Source organism: Pinus tabuliformis, chromosome 1_2, assembly GCF_031772625.1.
Source record: "Pinus tabuliformis cultivar Carrire ecotype Pingquan chromosome 1_2, CPIR1, whole genome shotgun sequence".
Classification (NCBI taxonomy): Eukaryota; Viridiplantae; Streptophyta; class Pinopsida; order Pinales; family Pinaceae; genus Pinus; species Pinus tabuliformis.
The window spans coordinates 578,349,337-578,370,706 of NC_142298.1; the positions used below are offsets into that span (position 1 = coordinate 578,349,337).

A 21,370-nucleotide genomic window follows, 5' to 3' on the forward strand; every position below is an offset into this window, starting at 1 on the left:
GGACCCTGAACTTTTGACCATCACTTGTGGTTCTCATCTCATGGATCCACATGAAAGGATGAGGTGATCGTCCTAGTCATCCTAAGGCAAGGCAAGGTATGCAGGAACTGAGATTTGTTGTCGAAATTGTTGAATGGTGTTTTCATTGATGTCAACGTAAACCATTGGTGCATCCTCTTTGGAAGCAATGAAGGAAAGAAGGGATGTCTTGACATGAACGCTTGAGCGATTTGACATGAACGCTTGAGCGATTTGAAATGAACACTTTTTAATATACGTCAGTGGATTGCACTAATTGGAAGTTCCAATGGACAGGAAGCCCAAGAAGAAAATGAATCCCAAAAGCTTAGAAGTCCTAGCAGTGTGATCACGATACCCCACATTTGTTAAGGTAAATGAATGGAAAGATCAGTGAATTTGCAAGCAAGACCATCATCATCCAATTCTACTCATCATGCCATTTCTAATTGCAGGTGGCACACCACATAACTCCTCATGGTTGAGGAGATATGCCTTCTCAAAGATGATGCCCCGAATGTGTGTTCATGGTGCCCAAAATGAATGATAAAAGGCAGTGTCATGATTGGTGAAATTTTGGCATTAATATTTAAGAAAACCTTGAATAATCCAAGTGGGTCTTGAGTTGACCAAATCAACCTCAAAAGGAAAAAAAATATCATTGTGAAATAGGCTTCCAAAGAAGGATTAAAGTCTGCACTAAAAAAATTGAATTTATAGAGTTATATTTTTATGTGAAGTAAGGTCGGCTCCATGTGATTAAGGGCAAGTCGGCCCCACTCTAGAGCCCCTACTTTTGTATATATAGGGCACTTGGTTGCCCTCCAAAATCATCAATTATCTTGCATTATCTTGTAAAACAATATGAGATTGACTGAGGCTGTGGGCAGCATTGATCACCCGAAGAAGAAACCGAGTTTTCAAGGGTTTTGTTGGGCTTTATTTTTCTTTTCTTTCTTGTGGTTATACGTTGGTCTGAGGCAGAATAAAGGCAGAGCAAACCGAGTTTCTCGAAGCACCCTTGAGGGCATGTCTGGAGCTAATTTCTGCCTGTTTTGCAGCCTATCAGATTGATTTTTGTAAGGGCTATATGTGCCTGAGATGGGGTTATTTTGATCACCGTGCAAAGTATGTTATACGGTCCGGATTTTGGATCAGTGAGGGCTGCAAGTTAGGGCCGCAGTACCCCGGTGGAAGCCGCAATCAGAGGACAAGTTTAGGCCTATGAAAGCCACAGGATAGGGGCAAATCTCAGACCTATGTTATACCTCAGAGGGAGGCCAAGTAGGCCTGAGCAAGCCACAGGCCTAGGGTCGTGTTAAAGCCTATTCAATCCGCAGTAAGAAAAGGAGATAAGGTCTTTGGTCAAGGCCTCTTCTGAGAGCACAAAAAGGTGTCATAGAAGGACAAATAAGGTCATTATAACGGCTGATTAGGGCTGGTTGAGGGCATTTTGGAGGCCTGTTTAGGCCAAGATGTCAAGGGCCACAAGGCCTAGTCAAGGGTTGTTCTTCAAGAATAGGTTCAGGCCTAGTCAAGGAATGTTTTTCAAGAACAGGTTCATGCCTGGACAAGCCATATTGCAAGATCAAACTTGAAGCATGCATGTCAAGACAATTTTATGCAACTAAGGTAGGCCTTTATTGTTCACCATTGTATCATCTTGCTGTTGTTTATCTTTGTGGCAATCCTAGACCAAAGGCATATCATAATTCATTTCCGTGGTATTCATGTGCACTTGCTGTGGAACAGACCTATCATTTGACATTACTATGCCAATGTATTCACTGTAGTGCTATCTCCTTGATATAACTTTTTATGTGTGAAGACACACTCCTTATTACTCTACGATTGTTGTCCTTTTATGCAGGGGATAATCCTAGACCGAAGACAAAGTCTTATGTCTCATCCACGTACAACTAACATGACCCTATGAACCTATTAACCTAGTGAACCTACGATCAAACCTTGGCTTTAATACTTGTTCCATATAATCAGAAGTTGTGCATGATTGCTAAAACAAGAGTGCAAGTGATTAGATAGTGACATAGTGACATAAGCGAAGTGGTGACAGTTTGGATGACATCTACAACCTTCACGTACTGCAACAACATTATAATGTCAGCTAAGCAATGATCTGAAGTTGATGAATTGGTGTTTCCTAAGGCAGCAATTGAGACAGCTTAAGGCTGGGTATAGGACAAATCTGTGGCACATTGGATTGTGCATGTGATAGGAGTGGCATTGACACCAACAGTGTGATTGTGTTATGGCAATTGACTTTTGAACAAAACAGGGATAGTGTGTGGTACTGACAGCAATGACAAGTGTTGAAGTACAGTAACAATAGTGACATTAACAATAATAGTATTGAAAGTAGTGATAGCAAGGTTACTGACAGTAGCAATTGGACAATGATTAAGGCAGTGGTTATAAAGTGCAATGATCAGGTACAGTAACTGAGCAGTGTGACCAGTGTGATCTATAATATTCATTTATCCTTTATTCTGAAGGGAGGAAGGGTGGTGCAAGGAAGAGATTTGAGAACACTTCAAGGTGGTGTGGCGGGCTGGTGCTAAGGCAGCAGATTGATGCTAGCAAGGTGTTGGAGCCATAGTTTTAAAAACCGGCCGGTCTGAACCGGAAACCAGTCAAACCGGCCCGTTCACTGGCAAATCAATTCGGAACGGGCAAAAACCGGGTTCATGGCCTAATTTCTCCTTTTTTCCACACAAAACGGACCTAACCGATCGATTTATGACGGAACAGGCCAGTCTATGGGTAAATCGGCCAGTTCCGTCATAAACCGGCTGGTTCGCTGCCACAACCATCGCAGATCCACCGGGCCAGTTTCTAGAGGCTTCTTAGGTGGCTTGGAGGGAAACTAAGGGTTGTTTCCCTCCAAAAACACCCTCTCCAAGCCAATAAAAAGAGGTCACCCCCTCATTTGCCTCATACATCTCATTTCGAGTTTTTGTGAGTTTCATTGGGAGCTTGGAGAGTGTTGAAGTTTTGCTAGAGTAGTGGATCAACAGAGAGTTTGAGCTAAGTACTAGCCACCATGCCTCCAAAAGCTAAGGATACTGCATGGGCTCATTGTGATATGATTGATGGCAAAATGGTCTGCAAATATTGCCAAAAATCTATTGAAGGAGGGGGTATTAACAGGTTCAAGCAACACTTGGTTGGGATAGGAGGCCATGTAAAGCCATGTGGAGCACCACATGAAGTAGTAGGGCATATTAGGGTAGAGTACCTTCAGAAGTTTGAGATTCAAGTCACTGAACCAGCAAAGAAGTTTGTGACTCAAGCAGTTGCAAAGTTTGGGAGTCGAGACTCAACCAACTGAGTTTGATCATGATGAGAAGTTTCAACTTTCAAGTGATAATGTTGATCACTAATATCATATATGTAGACTTGTAGTAGACTATAGACCAATGGCACCATAGCTTGTAGCATTGTTTTTGGACTTTATAGGTCATTTAGAGCCTCAAAGCTTATGCGTTTTGTTGATGATATGTATTGCACTTGGTGCCATTTTGATATATTCACCTTTACATGGTATATAGATGAGAAAATTTTTCATATTTTGTCTCTATTGGTTTGGAATCATGGTTTTAATTTTTAAATCTTAAAAACAGTTTTTTCATTAAAAAATAATTATTTTATGTTTTTTTAAACCAGTTCATTGAGATCTAACTACTCTTGGTTTGACTGGTTCTGGTTTGAAACCCAGTTTATTAGGTGGACCGGTTCCAGTTTTTAGAACTATCACACACACACACACACACACACATATCACAAATGCTCCATGGGGCTTGGACGATCTGCTCCAAAACATTTTTGGAAAATGACGCTCCCAATCCGTGCCCTGGCAACCTTGGTTAATAGCATATAATGGCACTAAAAATTATGAAAGACGAGCAAGAAAATCTTGAAATAGGTATTTTCATTCATACAGAATTAAAGACAATCAACCGATTTAAGACAACACATGTAGGCTAGCATAAGAGCGTTGTTTAAACATAAAAGGGTAATTTTGAAAGATTGTTGCCAAAACCATTGTCCAAAAACAGCTTAAATAAAAATAGCAGAAGCATTACTAGGAGAGAGAAAAGAAAAGAAATACCTTTCCGGTATCACTCCATATTTCTTCCAAACATAGAAAAATTCACGGTGTGATAAATTTGCTGCTGAAATATCGCCAACTAAAATCTGTTTCCAGAGTCAGAAAAAAAACAGTTATAATGCTAGAATTTCACACATTCATCTCAAATCTCAAGTAACCATTCAAATATAGGCACAAAAACTCCTTTAATAGCTACCTGCAGGCCAGGCCAGAAGGCCTGCAGACTTGTGAGCTGCCAATAAGTTGCCTTCCCTGTCCTCATATCTGCTTCATGATACCTATGAGTTCAGAGAAACTTTTAAGACAAAATACCATGTTGCCTCTCGGTATTAGAAGCAGTCACATGCATTTAGTGTATCCTTAAATCATTTTTTCATTTATTCTTCATATTAAAGAATCATTTTGAAGAAATTTTTATTTGTTAGCAATGCAACTAATAAAAGCAATACAACTAAGGTGTGATGAACTCAAAAATACACAATGGATCAGATTTTTAGTAGTTTATGAGATGCCAAGATATAAAGTGAGAATCTAATCTCAGAAACTTAAGCATACTTCTTATGTCCTTATTCATATGGACGATTACCATAGTAAAACCTGAGATTAAAAATCAAAATCAAAATTAAAAATTATAATTATTTTAGCAAATGAAACTCCATTGCTCTCACTTCAGGAATATCGTTGTTTGTTCACTATATGCACTCACAGAAATCCAAGTTCATGAGCAAACACCATAATAGCCATAATCTCCGATGATGGAACTAGAAGCTGTAGGGTAGAAACATTTCAGTAGGTAAACAGATACAACGGGGTCATGCTGGGCTACAGAAGAGGAAGAGGTGCATATTTGTTGCAATTTAATATAATCTCAAATATTCTCTCCACTTTCATGTGTTTTTATGGTTACATGTATCCACCACATTTTTCTACAAGGCCCATATATATTTGTAACATGGTGCATCTGATCCTTTTAAAATCCCAGGTTTATATATTCTCAAAAGGATATAACATGCCTAGCAGACAAGGTCGAAATAGTTGCATTCAGAATATGTTGATTATCAAAGTAGATAGAACTTAGCTGCACAATCAATTTGGACTTCCCATCAGAGAGGGGACAAGCTGGGTTAATTCCATCATTTGCCGAAAAGCAATTGCCGATGAAAGGGTTCCAAACATGTAGAGATATATAGGACAAGGAATTGAGTAAAATGTCTTTCCTGAATAACTTTTAATTAGTCTCAATGACTCTAGGATGTGGGATCTGGACCAACATGCTTTCACTGCACTTTATCATGTAACTCTAGATTACACTTTGCTAAATCAAAAACTGTTGTTGCATGGGCCTACTTGGAAAGAATGGAAGTGGACTTATGTGAACCCTTTATCAACTACATGACAAAGGATCTCTATTGATGCATACAGCCAACTTATCCTATTGTGGATCACCTTAACAAGAACTGGAACATTAGGAATGCTGAGACAACATGGATTGAGAGTTGACAGGCATATGGTGAATCCAATATTCTTTTAAAAGTAGAGTACCTGGGTGGTTGGTTCTTCATTGAAGTTAGTGGTAAAAGATACACTACATCACACTAGCCTTACAAATGGATGTTGTGCAGTTTGTGGCAAACTTGAAACAGTTAAACATGTTCCGTGGAATTGAAAATTTGCCAAAGCATTTTGAGTTTCAATCATCACCCAGTACAATGTTCTCTTTGTTGCTCCTTTATAATGGAAAGGGTTCCTTTTGAGGGACAAATAGATGGTTCAATAAACAAGAAAAAGGGTATGCAACTTTAAAAGAATGCTTAGCATATTCTTCATGGAAGCAAGGGTAACCTTTCATGAGGAGACTGCCTCATTTGGTTGAGAAAGTTTGAGCCTCCAGATAAGATCTAGCTAAACACATATATGTCGAGATTGACACTGATAGGAAAGATGTATACCATAGGCATCCTCCCTCTCTGTTGGGAGCTAATTTGCACGAAACGAGGAAACGGGTACAAGTTTCCGAAATGGGGAAACGGGTACGAGTTTCCGAAACGGGCACGGGTACAAAACGTGACTCCCCCAAATTCTAGAAACGGGGAAACGCGATATATATATTAGGACATTTAAGAAATATGTGCAATCATAAAGCATATATGATACATTCTAATTTATTACATTATCATTAAATTGTCAATTGTCAATGCATAAACTATAAGTCTCTAAATTTACATCACATTTACTCATGAATGATCACATAATGAAAATAGCAATATCCAAAATCAGCCACGAGAAATTTCTAATTTCTAGTCTCGTGTTTGATTGGGAGTCTCCTCCTACATAGTCGAACGACCTTAGTGCCCTTGATTAAATCCAAGTTCCATACCCTAGTACCCTACGTGCTCTTTATTATTGGGAGTCTCCCCTGCATAGAGGGCTTCGTTCTCTTGATTAAATACAAGTTCCATACCCTAGTACATGACAAAATCCAATGGAAACATGCAATCCCCCCAATCTTGAAATCCTAAAAAATAGATAAGTCTAGTAGATTTTGAGTGAGATCTAAAATTCTACTTTCTCTATATGAAATCCAATGAGGGCGAAACTACTCTCAAACATCCTGAGTCATTTCATGGTAATGTTAAAAATTTAAGTAAAAGGATGAAAATGAAAAATAAAGGAGAATGTCACTAGATATCAACACTAGGGCCATAGGCTTGAACATTAGGTTGCCCCACTCAAAAAATCCTCTTTTTTATAACTTGAGAGGCATTTAGAAGCATCCAAAAGATATTTTAATCGCCCAATAAAAAATTAGAAATAAAAAAAATAAAAAAATAAATACAAGAAAAAGTCAAGTTAAAAGAGGAAACTCCACCATACGGCCTGTGTAATATTCCTAATTAGCCATGGCCAATTGGAATATTCAATTTTGCCTTCTATAGTTATTTATAAATAAAAAGGTGAGGAAAGGGACATAACTCACTTTATGAATAAAGTCACTCCCTAGTAGCACAACGTTGTAACTTAAAAGGGAAGCCAAAGGGGCCCAAGGACCACGTAGAGAAGGGGCCCACGTAGACACTTGGAGGGACTGCGCAAATGGAGAAGGAACACGTGGCAAGAGAGAGGCTACGCTGGAGGAGATGGGCCTTAGGGTTTTGAGAGAGGCCAACTCTATAAAGAAGAGAGGAGCCTCCTCATTTTGATCATTCGATTATGTTGCATTTGAGCTAGTCACTTCGACTTAGAGCACGCTGGCTGTTTAGCCTGTCTGCAACACTGTTTAGTGCATCGAGTGTCTCCATTCGGAGATCTCACCCTTAGCCCCGGGGGACTTCGAGTGCCTGCTCGGGCAAGGTAGTTTCATCAGTATTTTGCAGGAGGAGCAATCTCTGGAGTTGAGGAGGAACTGAGCATTTTGATGACTGCGCAATCTTGAGAGGGGAGGACGCAGTCTCTTTTGGTAGGAGCTCCAGATTGGGTTTATGTGGAGGATTTGAGCTGGGAGATTGAGCAAGGGATCAGCCCTTGCATATTGGAGGATTTTGGCAAAATCTCAGGTAGAGTTTTGGAGGATTCTCTTCAGAGGCAACGCAGAGCCTTGAGGGATAGCGTAGATCCCCAAGGGGGTGATCTTCGGGGGTCAGCTATTTTAGAAAAGCTTTCTGGGCTTTTCTGGGTTTATTGAGCAGAGGCTGATTCCAGAGTTTCAACATTTTTTGAGGAGGGGAGCAGCCCCAAATCCTCACTTGATTCCAGCAGTAGCAGTAGTACAGCAGTTCTCTGGTAGCTTGGACGCAGTTCAGAGAGAGGCCATTTCCTCACCATTCTGAGTGTATTTCTTCACTTGCCTTGTGCAAGTCAAGGTGCTATCTTTCTGATCAACTCTTGTACTCTTTCCATTACTCAGTATAATAAAATGGCTTAGCATTTCTCTCTGCATTTTTCGAGTATCTGCTTATATTCTATGCATACATTATTGTATGCTGCACTACTGTTATTTCTCTGGTTGGAGTTTGCTTGGGTTTGAGGGATTCCCCTGATAAGGGATATTATAGTGGTATCAGAGCATAGATCTAGCTTAGCCTGTGGAGCTAGCAGTCTATGACACCGAGGGAGAAGCCCTACATCTGTTACAGAGGTAGGAAATACAGAGATATTGAGTGTAGGTTGGAGAACACCTACGGAGAGGGAGACTATGTTCGGGTGGTGGACATAGAACAGGAGGAGCCTGTGGTGAATACGGAACAGGAGGAGCCTGTGCTGGACGCAAAACAGGAGGATCAAATGGCAGATGAGGACGGGAAGAGATTTGCGGACATGCTCCTCAAATCAGTGCAGAATCTGTCGAGGCAGATCGAGGTGATGGGGCAGAGATTCACGGCGATGGAGGCTAGACAGCATGAGAACCCACGAGTTTTCCAGGTTGGTGAGGGATCGGGTACATCCCACCATTTGCCAGAGCAGGGTGCCACTCAGCGTGATACTACTCAGCAAATGGCCTCACATGCCCCTACACGCTCTACCAGGCCCATTTTCCTAGGAGCAGACACAGAGGCCGGAGCCCAACAGGAGGTAGAGCCCGGTCACATGGGAAATTATTTTGCAGAGTACCAGGCCTGTGGGCAGGAGTTCAGGGATGCTCTCTAATTCAGAGACTTTGTTCAGCTCCAGTGGGATAGTAGACCCCGCGACCATCACAGAGGATACCGGCATTATCATGATGGAGACACCCACTACACAGCTAGTAGATTCCACTTGCCTACGTTTGATGGCTCATCAAACAGTTCGGCAAAGTCTTTGGTGGAGACGTTGGACATCTATTTCCAGCTTAACCAGATGTCGGAGACAGAGGCCATCAAGGTGGCGACATTACATCTGGATGGTGAGGCCCAGGACTGGTGGTTCCATGGGTTGGTTACACTCGGACACTCCACAGTGACGACATATGCCGAGTTCACCAGGAGACCAATAGAGAGGTTTGACCAGAGGGATCCGGAACAACACTTTGTTGAGCTGACGAGGCTCAAACAGACCAAGAACCCAGAGACCTACATTGCAGACTTCTTGAGGGTTTCAATGATGGTGCCAGATCTATCCGCGGTACGGAGGATCTACATGTTTGTTGAGGGGTTAGCAGAGCCACTTCGGGGTCTAGTCAGATCGACTAGACCAGCCACACTCCAAGATGCTATTAGCAGGACTCGGGACTTATAGGATGCCTTACCCAGGACCCGGACACCTTACCCCCAGAGACAAGCTTTCCAGCCTAAGGGGAAGGATGTGAGGATTCCGCCTCCAAAGGGGAATCCAGGACGAGCACAGATTGATGATGATGCCAGGAGGGAGCTGAAGAAGAAGCGATTGTGCTTTACCTATCAGGAGCCGTGGGCACCGGGACATAGATGTGCTACTGGCAAAGCACATTTTATTGAGGTCTTCTCCGAGAGCAGCGGGGAAGAGGATGAGGAGGATGATGTGGAGGTAGGAGATAGTCATGCCGCGCAGGATCCTTTGCCACCTCCACCACCACCAACAGGTGGTGCAGCTTTTGCACCTAGCAGAGGGGCCCTTGCGGCATTGTGAGGAGTTCCCAAGTATTTGACGTTGCGCGTACAGGGGACAATACATGGCCAGCGAGTATCAGTTTTGGTTGACAGTGAGGCAACCCACAACTTCATCGATGCACAGATGGTTGAGCAGAGAGGTATACAGACAGAGAGCTTCAATGGCTTTTCAGTTTTGGTCCTAGGAGATCAGACCATGTTGTGTGCTCGTTACGTTCCGGAGTTATCAGTGACGATGGGCACCTACACACTAACTGACCACTTTTTCGTGGTCAATATTCCGAACACCAACATGATACTAGGTGTTTAGTGGTTGATCACTCTAGGGAAGGTCACGACAGATTGGAAGGCCCTAGAGATGGAGTGGGATGATGAGAAGACAGGGAGGCATGAGAAGATACGGGGACAGCACACATATCCGCCTCAGACTGTTTTGGCTCATCGAATGGAGGCTGTCTTCCGGAAGGGAGACGTAGAGTGGGCAGTGGAGTTGCATGCATCAGAGGCAGGGACTACAGGGCAGACGATACACCCAGAGATACAGTCCATCCTTGACCCATATGCCACAATGTTTGGTGAGATTCCGCCGGGACAGCCACCAGACCGGGGGTTTGAGCACACCAATGAGCTTGAGTAGGGCATACAAGGAGTGATTACTACCCCCTATAGGCATCCCAAGGCCTATCGAGATGAGATTGAGCAGGCCATTTAGGAGTTGCTAGCTCTTGGGCACATTCGGCTGAGAACGAGTCCTTTTGCTTCTTTCGTGGTGTTGGTGAAGAAGAAGGACGGCACATTGAGGATGTGCATCGACTATAGGGCCCTGAACAAGAAGACCCTAAAGAACAAGTACCCCATACCCAGGATCGATGAGTTGATGGATGAGTTGAGAGGAGCACGGTTCTTCTCAAAGATTGATTTGAGATCTGGGTACCACCAGATTCATGTGAGGGAGCAGGATATTCCCAAGACCGCCTTAAGGTGTCACTATGGGCACTTTGAGATTTTGGTGATGCCCTTCGGGCTAACCAACACCCCAGCTACATTCCAGTCTTGCATGAATCACATCTTCTGCAATCACTTGAGGAAGTTTGTGTTGGTGTTCTTTGATGATATTCTCATTTACAGCAGGACTTGGGAGGAGCATCTCCAACACATTGAGACAGTGTTGCGCATCTTGGAGGAGCAGCAGTTCTATGCCAAGCTCTCCAAGTGTGAGTTTGGGTTGACGGAGATGTTGTACTTGGGACACATCATAGGGGTGGATGGAGTGAGAGTCCACGAGGAGAAGATCAGGGCCATCAGAGATTGGCCAGAGCCGAGGAACGTGACAGAACTTTGGGGATTCATTGGCATTTGTACTTACTACCGGAAGTTCGTCAAGAGTTTCTCATAGCTTGCTACACCCCTGACAGATCTGAGGAGGAAGGGGGCATTCAGTTCGTCAAATACAGCGCAGCGAGCCTTTGACCAGCTCAAAGAGGTTATGAGCAGCTGCCCAGTGCTTGCATTGCCAGATTTTTCCCAACTATTTGTTTTGGAGTATGATGCGTCGGGAGAGGGGATCGGTGCAGTGTTGATGCAGGGAGGTCACCCTATAGCCTTTGAGAGCCGGAAGCTCCTTCCGCATGAGAGATTGTATTCTATATACGACAAGGAGATGCTGGCCATTATGCATGCATTGCCCAGATTCCAGCAGTATTTAGTGGGTAACAGGTTTAGGATGAGGACTGATCACAACAGCCTCAGGTTCTTTTTGGAGCAGAAACAGCTACAGGAGAGGCAGCAAAGTGGATCAATAAGATCCAAGCATATGACTTTGACATTGAGTATGTCAAGGGTAAGAACAACGTGGTAGTAGATGTCCCTTTCACGTAGACTAGCCACATTGTCTATTTAGACACAGACTGGAGGGCTCGACTCTTAGTAGAGTACTCCAAGGACAAATTTTCATGTGAGGTTCTAGATGGGCAGGTGTCGGATGACAGGTACAGGGTAATCGATGACATCATCTACTATAGGGACCGGATCTTCTTGACTAAGGGATCTCAGCTCAAGAAGAAGATACTTCAGGCATCACATGATTCACCATTGGTTGGCCATCAGGGGTTTACCAAAACCTACAGGGCCATTAGAGAGAGGTTCTCACGGAAGGGCCTCAAGGAGGACGTACTCTAGCATATCTGGGAGTGCGATATTTGCTAGAGGAACAAGGGGGAGATGAGCCATCCCGCAGGATTATTGCAACCTCTTCCCATTCCAGAGGGGAAATGGAAGAGTATTTTGATGGACTTCATCACAGGGTTGCCCATGGTGCAGGGCAAGGATTGTATCTTTGTCGTCGTTGATCGACTGACAAAGTACGCACACTTTTTCGCTATATCCGCCCACTACACAAAAGCACAGGTGGCCAAGCTGTTCTTCAGAGAGGTCTTCAGGCTACATGGTCTTCCTAAGACCATCATCAGTGACAGGGACAGTTGTTTCATGGGCGGGTTTTGGCAAGAGCTTTTCCGGTTGGTGGGAACGAAGTTGACACCAAGTACCAGTTATCACCCACAAATGAACGCGCAAACAAAGATAGTTAACAAGTGGCTAGAGGGCTACTTGCGTAACTATGTCAGTGGGCAGCAGCGAGCATGGCTGAAGTGGCTACATCCTTTATCTTTTGTTGACGTGATGTTTGGTGCTAGCAAGGCTCCAAGAGCCAAGATTTCGATCCAAGAGAGTGAGGATATCCTCCGAGCTCTCAAGGATAATATGGCTACAGCGCAAAACTAGCAGAAGTTGTATGCTGATAGGGGTCTGCTGACAGGGGTCGGGTGGAGAGACAGTTTGAGGTAGGGGACTTGGTCTACCTATGATTACAGCCATACCGACAGTCGTCACTGAAGCAGAAGGGAGTTGATAAGCTCAAGCCCCGCTTTTATGGGCCATACAGGGTGATACGCAAGATTGGACAGGTTGCGTATGAATTGGAGCTGCCCCAAGGCAGCAAGATTCATAACGTTTTTCATGTGTCATGCCTGAAGAAGGCATTGGGGCAGCAGGTGACAGTGATAGATGAGCTACCACCCACGAATGTTGAGGGGCATTTGGTGTTGCAGCCAAAGGCTATTATTCATACTAGGGAGAGGCAACTACAGAGCAGGAAGGTCCAAGAATTCTTGGTGAGGTGGAAGAATTTACTGGATGAGGATGCCACTTGGGAGAGTGAGAAAATTTTGCAACATCCATCACTACAGTTGCTTGAGGACAAGCAACATTTTGCCGGGGGAGACTGTAATATTCCTAATTAGCCATGGCTAATTGGAATATTCGATTTTGCTCAATTTTGCCTTTTATAGTTATTTATAAATAAAAAGGTGAGGAAAGGGGGACATAACTCACTTTATGAATAAAGTCACTCCCTAGTAGCACAACGTTGTAACTTAAAAGGGGAGCCAAGGGGGCCCAAGGACCACGTAGAGAAGGGGCCAACGTAGACACTTGGAGGGATTGCGCAGATGGAGAAGGAACACATGGCAAGAGAGAGGCTATGTTGGAGGAGGTGGGCCTTAGGGTTTTGAGAGAGGCCAATGCTATAAAGGAGAGAGGAGCCTCCTCATTTTGATCATTCGATTATGTTGCATTTGAGCTAGTCACTTTGACATAGAGCACGGTGGTTGTTTAGCCTGTCTACAGCACTGTTTAGTGCATCAAGTGTCTCCATTCGGAGATCTCACCCTTAGCCCCGGGGGACTTCGAGTGCCTACTCGGACAAGGTAGTTTCATCAGTATTTTGCAAGAGGAGCGATCTCTGGAGTTGAGGAGGAACTGAGCATTTTGATGACTGCGCAGTCATTGAGAGGGTAGGACACAGTCTATTTTGGTAAGAGCTCCGGATTGGGTTTATGTGGAGGATTTGAGCTGGGAGATTGAGCAAGGGATCAGCCCTTGCATATTGGAGGATTTTGGCAGAATCTCAGGTAGAGTTTTGGAGGATTCTCTTCAGGGGCAGCGCAGAGCCTTGAGGGATAGCATAGATCCCCAAAGGGGTGATCTTCGGGGGTCAGCTATTTTAGAAAAGCTCTCTGGACTTTTCTAGGTTTATTGAGCAGAGGTTGATTCCAGAGTTTCAGCATCTTCTGAGGAGGGCAACAACCCCAAATCCTCACTTGATTCCAATAGTAGCAGCAGCACAACAGTTCTCCGGCACCTTGGACGCAGTTCAAAGAGAGGCCATTTCCTCACCATTCTGAGTGTATTTCTTCACTTGTCTTGTGCAAGTCGAGGTGCTATCTTTCTTATCACCTCTTGTACTCTTTCCATTACTCAGCATAATAAAATGGCTTAGCATTTCTCTCTACATTTTTCGAGTATCTGCTTATATTCTATGTATACATTATTGTATGTTGCACTATTGTTATTTCTCTGGTTGGAGTTTTCTTGGGTTTGAGGGATTCCCCTAATAAGAGATATTACAGCCTGGAAACGCGTTTCTGGCCATACTGGCCACGTTTCCTCCTCGAGAAATGGGCCAGTACAGCGGGAAACGAGTTTCCAGACCGTACGGTATGAGTTTCCTCGTTTCCGTTTCGTTTCAGGCCGAAAACGGACCCTTCTCCAATGTTTCCTGCAACTTAGGTCGGGAGACATCTCACATCCACAAGGTCTCAACACCATACCCTCTCTTTGTTTGCTATGGACCCTCATCCCAAATCAAGCAGTGAGATGCCCATCACTAGATTTTTCTCTTCAGCCTCAAATGTTTCAAGAGGTTCGACAAACTAATCCTTGCCCAGCAAGGCCCTCTCACCCTTGGGCACTCCTAAAAGGACATTATCAGAGTTTGCAACAATGATGTAGGAGCATCTAACCTCCAAGTCGAAAACATTTGATAAGACCTAGGGGTTATTCATTTATTGAGGGAGTTGGTTCCCTAATTGTTAATTATTTGTAATTTTCTATGTTTTTAGGAATTTTATAAAGATTGCAATATTAGTGTGATTAGGTGTGTTATCAGATCTTCTTCTACAAAGAAATCTTAGGATGTTGAGTGAGTTAGAGAGATCTTGGGATAGGATAGATTTCTTGATAGGATTTTGTGGACCTAGAGGATCTAAAGATAGGTTCATTAGTTGAGTGAATTGTGGATATGAACTTGTTAGAAGCAGAATTGTTTTGCAAAACTGATTTGCACAGGACAGAATGTGTAAGAGTAGTAATAAATATTTTTATTAATGAATATGAATGGTGGTCTACATTCCCTCTAACAGTGTGCCTAAATAGTCATTCACTGGTCACAAGGGTTTGGTTGGTCATGCCTTTTACCTTTCATTACATAATTAATTTTTATTAATGTTAATTAATTAATTATTATTATTTATTTTTTATGAATTATTTGTTCATAACATTGCCTCTCCCTTTAAAATGATTTTCCCTCAAAGAAGAGGTAGCGAGGGGCATTGTTGTCGAAACTTTTCTGTCTCCCATGAGGAATCTTCTTCTGGAAGTTTTTTCCATTTGATGAGGTATTCCCTGATAGTTTTGGAATGCAATACCTTCTCCCTGGTAGCTAGAATTCCTTCAAGTTCTAAAATGATCCTTCCTTCATCATCAACTTCTGGTATCTTCGTTTGAGATGATTGGTTTATCCTAACATCTTTGTGAGACAAAATACATGGAATACATTGTGGATCTGACAATAATCTGGTAACTTCAACCCGGAACCCGTAATACTTCTGGTCACAGATAAGAAGGTAGTCACCTCCAGTGAGCTCCCTCAATTGGATGAGGAAGGAGAGCTAATACTTGTTTCAGAGGAGATTTTAGAGACAAGGGAGTGAAAATAGAGGAACAAAACCTAAGAGAGTACCTGCTTAAATGGAAGGATCTACCAGTTGAAGATGCCACATGGGAAGGCAAGCAAGTGCTCAAACATCCAAAGTTGAAGTTGTTTGAGGGCAAGCAAACTCGGGTGGGGAGGACTACAATGTCCCCGACCGCTTAGGAGAAATAAGATGGGTTTCACTAGACTAATAAGTTGTCGTAGTCTAAGGTGGACAAAATTTTTAATAAAGAAACATGATTCACCTAGGAAAACTTTATAATTGCCTAACAGGTGAGAAGGGAAACATATCCTAGCCTAATGAAAAATCACTTTAATTTTATAAAGTGAAAGTCTTCTAAAGTGACTTAATAAAATATTAAAAGGCTAAAAAAGCGGCAAAAATGGCCACTCAATTATAAAAGAGAAAATTGAGGAGTTTATTCTCATTCTTTCACTTGCATTTCAAGGAAAGGAACTCTTCAAAAGTTTTTCAGAGAGAAGCTTAGGGTTTGAGAAACACAAGCTTCCATAGCTAGCTTCGGTGTTGAAACTAGACACCTTAGTTGATTCCAAAAGTGAAATCACTCAGATTTCACCATTGTGCTTTCATGGAGAAAAAGATTTGCAAGAGATATTGTGCTGGAAGAGGTTTTATCAGTTGATTATATTTCCTTAGATTGTGTTTTCTATATTTCTGGTCACAGATGGAGGTACATACTACAGCTGAGAACAAATTGGCCATTGTAGAGGGTCTATGCTTGGACAAAAGTCTGCTGGGTCGAAGTGGTCATTTATGGGCTCACCATAAGTGAGTTTTTCTGCTAAAAAGAGGGTCAAGCTTCACCTTTGATACCCAGGGCGAATTCTGTTGGTTGATGGCCAATTTTTCCTTACTGTGGAAGGGACGAGATTGCCATTTAGAGAGGGATGAATTCCTCTATTCTTGAAGCTGCGTGTAACTGTGATTTTTAGCATTGGGTTGTCCTTTCATTTGCTGGTTGTATCAGCTCTCTTGCTGGATTATTCACAATAGAATAAGGGCACAAGTTTATTGGCTGTCCCAAGATCAAAATCCCTATCTTATTGGCTGTACGAGTTACCACTATCATTATGTGCTGAAGAGACAATTGCGCAGCGGTTATGTGGATCATTAAAGTCATGAGTTCGTCATTTCTGGGCTGATTTCTGCTAAATAATGAACTTCTGTACCTGTGCATCAATTTCTGAATACACACAAGTATTTGGAGGTGAAAAATAAATATTAAATCCCCGCTGGAAAGTGCTTGTATTGCTGATATCGTTATTCTGAAAGGTGGCTTCCATATGCAGTCATATCCCTCTCATTTGTTCACTGTTATTTCTCAAACTGTCCCTCATTTATGGGCTGGGCCATAAACTATCACTGGTATGTATAACTTCATTTTTAATACAAGAAGGTATTTACTGCTCAGAAGTGTTGGTTGCATATGAATGTCGTATTGTTAAGGTTATCCTGAATTTTTAGTTGGAATTTATGTTCACTGTGCATGTTCATTTGGAGATAAAACCAAAAAGTCACCTACAGCACTTGCATACAAACTGTTTGTAGTAATACCACAGTGAACTAAAATTTATAAACTCAGAAATTTAGTGGATTTTCCAAGATATTCTGGCAGGGTATATTACAGGACACCCCTGGTTTTTAGGTTCCAATGGATTGTATCTCAATCTTTGGACTCTAAATTTTGATCTACAGGATGAGATGCCATTAACAAATCCAATATGTGGTCCTTTCCATTTATAACTCATCTTGGTCAGGATGTGGCTATTGCTTCTGTCACCCTGCAAGCTTCCATGGGAGCCAAAGATCTGTTCCTTGGATACCATTACCGATATGAACATAAGAACAGGAAAAAATGTTCAAACAAAGTTTGAAGGCCGAAGGTTTTACTCTCATTCATGGAGTGAATAAGAAAAACTTTCAACTCTTCACATTCTATCACTAATAAGCTGTTAAGACAAAGGCTAAAATCTTAAGGGCATTAAAGAAGAGGAAAACAATATATTGTATAACAATAAGAAAAGATAGCAGCAACATCCAATCAGTGAAGTATGATGCTCATGAAAGCTCAGACTAATTGCTTCCTATGCCTAACAAAATGTCTCGGGGATGCCCATTAGAAGGGTTTGGGCAGAAGAAGCATTTTTAAAGAACTGAGGAACTAAATATCAAGTTGCAGAATACAAGGCAATGAATATGCGTCGGAAGTGTGACAATAAAAATTTTGGAAATGGAGAAATACAATATTTAATATTATAAATATATACATATATATAAATAATGTGCTGTTTTATAAATAACACATTATATTGAAACTTCGAAAGAAAGCATTTAAATAAATAAGAAAAAACACTTAAATGGCCAAATACATGCATACATACATGTCAATGTACATACATGTCAATGTTAGTGCTCAAGAAGGTACTTCCACATAGGCTTAAGTGCCTAGGCATGTGAAAACAGCCTAATAGACCTTTAACCTTAGCAATTACTTTATGTATTAAAGTAATTGCCTTTTATAATATAAAATGAGTTAATTTAATGAAATGCAAAGCTTATTTGCATTAGTGAATTAGATGAATCTCAACCATTGATCTCAAGTGATGTTGAGATCTAATTTCAACCGTCAATCACTTTGGAGATTGAGGTTGTAGATTCAGTCCATAACTCAAACTTATAAAAGAAAGGCTAGGCTAAGGCAGAAGACACACAAGACATCTTGAGCACAAGAAACAGTGAGAGTGAGATCTCAGCGATTGAATGTGGGGCATTCAAATGTGCAAGGTTCAAGGAAGGTGCAAGAGTTAGCAAGCAAGATCCAGGTCAACCAGCAAAATCTGCAAAGGCTTTCATCAGTTAGATCAGTTCCAAGTTTGTTGTTTGTATTTTCCTCAGTGGACTATTATCCCAGGCAGGGAGCCCTTGTAAATTCTGAATTTAATAAATGAAGAACTGGTTTGAAGAGAAGAAATCTTGTGTGCATGTGATTGTGAAATTAGTATTTAATTTGTGTCTTCTAATTATAATTGTTTATTTTATTTATGTTAAATTCTCAGCTGTGTTATTATTCTAATAGATTTAATCTACTAGAAAGTAATTAACTAGCTATTGGGGTTAGAAAATTAACATAGTATGTGACCAAGAGTATCATGCAAAGTATGGATTGAGCCAGGCAAGAGATGTAGTGCAGTCGTACATCATACAGTGGGAAGAGTTGCAACTGATAAAAAAAAAAATAAAAGCTAAAGTAATGATAATTTAAAAAAAGGGAACGGGTGGGGCCATGTTTGGCCAACAAGGTTGTCAACCACCTGGTCGTCAGTGGTCAAGAAGGGCCATGTAGGAGCCGCAGGTGAAAGCAAAAAAAAGAGCCATGGGATCAAATGATCATCAGTGGGCAAGCAGGGCCCGCAGGGTGGCAAGAGATGCACGCAAAGAAGTCACCAACAATATTATCAACCTGTGAAAATTTCAGCTATTGCAGCAACCGGAACTTTTCTTCTAACTGTAAATTAATTAATAGTTTATTTGCCCACACAAACAATGAATAATTCACAACTGCAATTTTCACCAAATTAAATTCTGCGGAAAATAAACTGGACTCTGAGAAAATATTGGCACACACACAAAAATTTGACACAGTTATTTTTGGACAAAAGTCCCCGGAAAAACCCAACATGGGAAAACCGATGCAACAGCGAAGGGTTTTTATTATTAAGCAGAAATGAGAAATTCTAACTACAATTGGATGTCGAAATCTAGCAATCCTACAGAGAAAAATATTGGCAAAAATCTAGTGAGGAATTTCCCTTACCCCACAAGCAATCCGGGCTCTGACTGCCAGCTCCAAGTGAGTCGTCCAAACAGCTTTTGCGCAAGCCTGCGTCACCCTAGCATAATCCCTTCCACGCTCTGCCTGGAACAGTTGCTCCTCAAGTCGTCTTGTCAGCTACTGACTAAAAAACTATCTCTCCAGCACTATTGAAAAACTTTCCAGCCTCTGGAACTGACACTCAACTTCTCTCCAGCAAAATCAAATTGCCTCTAGAGACTTCTGCGCAGCCCCTGCATCAGCATCTGTGTGGCTATTTCTGCCTCTCTGCAAGCTACTCTCCATAACTAGAATCTCTTCCTCCAGACTCACTATCCCTGCCCCTCGATGTCTCTGCTTCCTTCTCTGATTCGAACTGTTCCAACAACTGTGGTTGTTGCTCTCTAGAAGATTGAACTACCCAAGGAAATCAATTTCAAGTGAGTGTTCTCCATCTACCCATCGACCTCTTATAATCTCCAGTTGGGACTCCAATGGCCAAGATTAAAACATAATTGATGGCTGAGATTATTTCTAGATCGATCCATGTGAGCTTCTAGATGATTCACACCTTTCTCAATTAATATTGATTAATTAGCCACTTTTCCCAAGTTTCGACTTAGGAAATATTTTAAAATAGGCTAATAATCTAATTGAGATACTTCTAAGTGAAATTTCGAGAAACGATTTTTGGGTTTTGGAGAACTCTTGTGTTTTAGCCTCTCCACAAAGTTTCAAGAATAGAATACCTCCAATGCTACGAAAACTAGCACTCCCTCTTAGCAAAAAAGGTGTTATAGTGCTGCACTACTACTACAACACTCTATCTCTGTATCACCCTCTATCACGTTGTTGATGTTTGACAACTATGACTGCCTGCCACTGCCCACCAACCACTGCGAACCTATGATGTTTCTTTTGTGTTGTTGCTGACACTGCTATATTGCTACCAACTTTGCATCTGTATTCTTGGCCGATATATGCGAGACTATATGGTCCCGAATGTTGAAGAATCTAGGGCAAAGTAGTGTAGTGTGATTCTTCGTTACTTGATAACAATTTGTGGAGTATTTTTAATTTTCCTTATTAGCTTAATCTTCTTCTTCTTATTATTAATGCATGTCTGTGTACTTCATCAAACTGCTACCAAAACATAAGAAGAAGAACACAAGATATTGGCTCTCTGCCAGGATCAAAACCTCTCTTCTCTAGAGAGGAAAACCTTTTAGTGAATTTCTCTTATTGAAGCTTCTATTGATCAATGCCAAACCCTAGACCCCTGACAAGAGTATCCTCCAAGCACAAGTCAAGTTCTTTCTTCTTTCTGCACCTTATTCTCCAACACTTCTTCCAGTACTTTGTTCTCAGGCACTTCATCCTCCTCCTCGCACTTCGTTCTCTTACTATGATTCTTGTCTAGAGATAGACCTTCCTTGAGTGAGTCTTCTAGATGAGGTGTTCCTCTTCTATCCCTTGCTCAAGTATACTTCAAATTTGACCAACCAAGATCCTTCTTGAGTGTATGATTGTTCTGTTGTTCTGCTGCCCTAGTTTTTCACGTGTGGAGAGTACCCTTAGTGAATTAGGGTCTTTCTTCCTTCGCTAGAGAGAGGGGCTTCTTCGCTTGTCTTGGGAGGCCTTGTGAGCCTAGTGTCAAACCCAAACAACACAAAATTGTGGATTGCTTCTCCCTGATGTCATACCCGCAGATATCTCCTCCTCTTCCACGCAGATGTGACTGTTTCTAGCCCTATAAATAGTCCTTTACCTTTGTTGTCCTTCCTTCTTACTTCGTTGCGCCTTCGAAGACCCTTTAGACTTCCCTTCCCTTCCTTCTCTCGACTTTTCTCTTCGTTGATTTTAGCGTTTCTTCAATACATTATGGAGGAGTAGACAACCTCTATATATAGAGGTTTGTCCCTCCATTTAGGCCGACTAGTCACCTTGTTTGTAAGCCAACTTTGAGGACTGTTTGTAGGCCGACTGGAGGACTGCTAGG

At 41.9% G+C, this 21,370-nt stretch overlaps 1 protein-coding gene across 6 annotated transcripts in view; it reads right to left on the reverse strand.

Annotated features, from left to right (window-relative positions):
- The window catches only part of LOC149206929 (Glycosyl hydrolase family 47 protein), a 309,288-nt gene that overhangs the window by 60,605 nt on the left and 227,313 nt on the right, over positions 1–21,370 (reverse strand). For all 6 annotated transcript variants that reach the window (XM_089395623.1, XM_089395621.1, XM_089395622.1 and 3 more), the window contains exons 10-11: positions 4,344–4,425; positions 4,148–4,233 (exon numbers count right to left, since the gene is read on the reverse strand). In XM_089395623.1, coding sequence (XP_089251749.1) covers positions 4,148–4,233; positions 4,344–4,425 — 168 coding nt within the window. The remainder of the gene's footprint in view (positions 1–4,147; positions 4,234–4,343; positions 4,426–21,370) is intronic.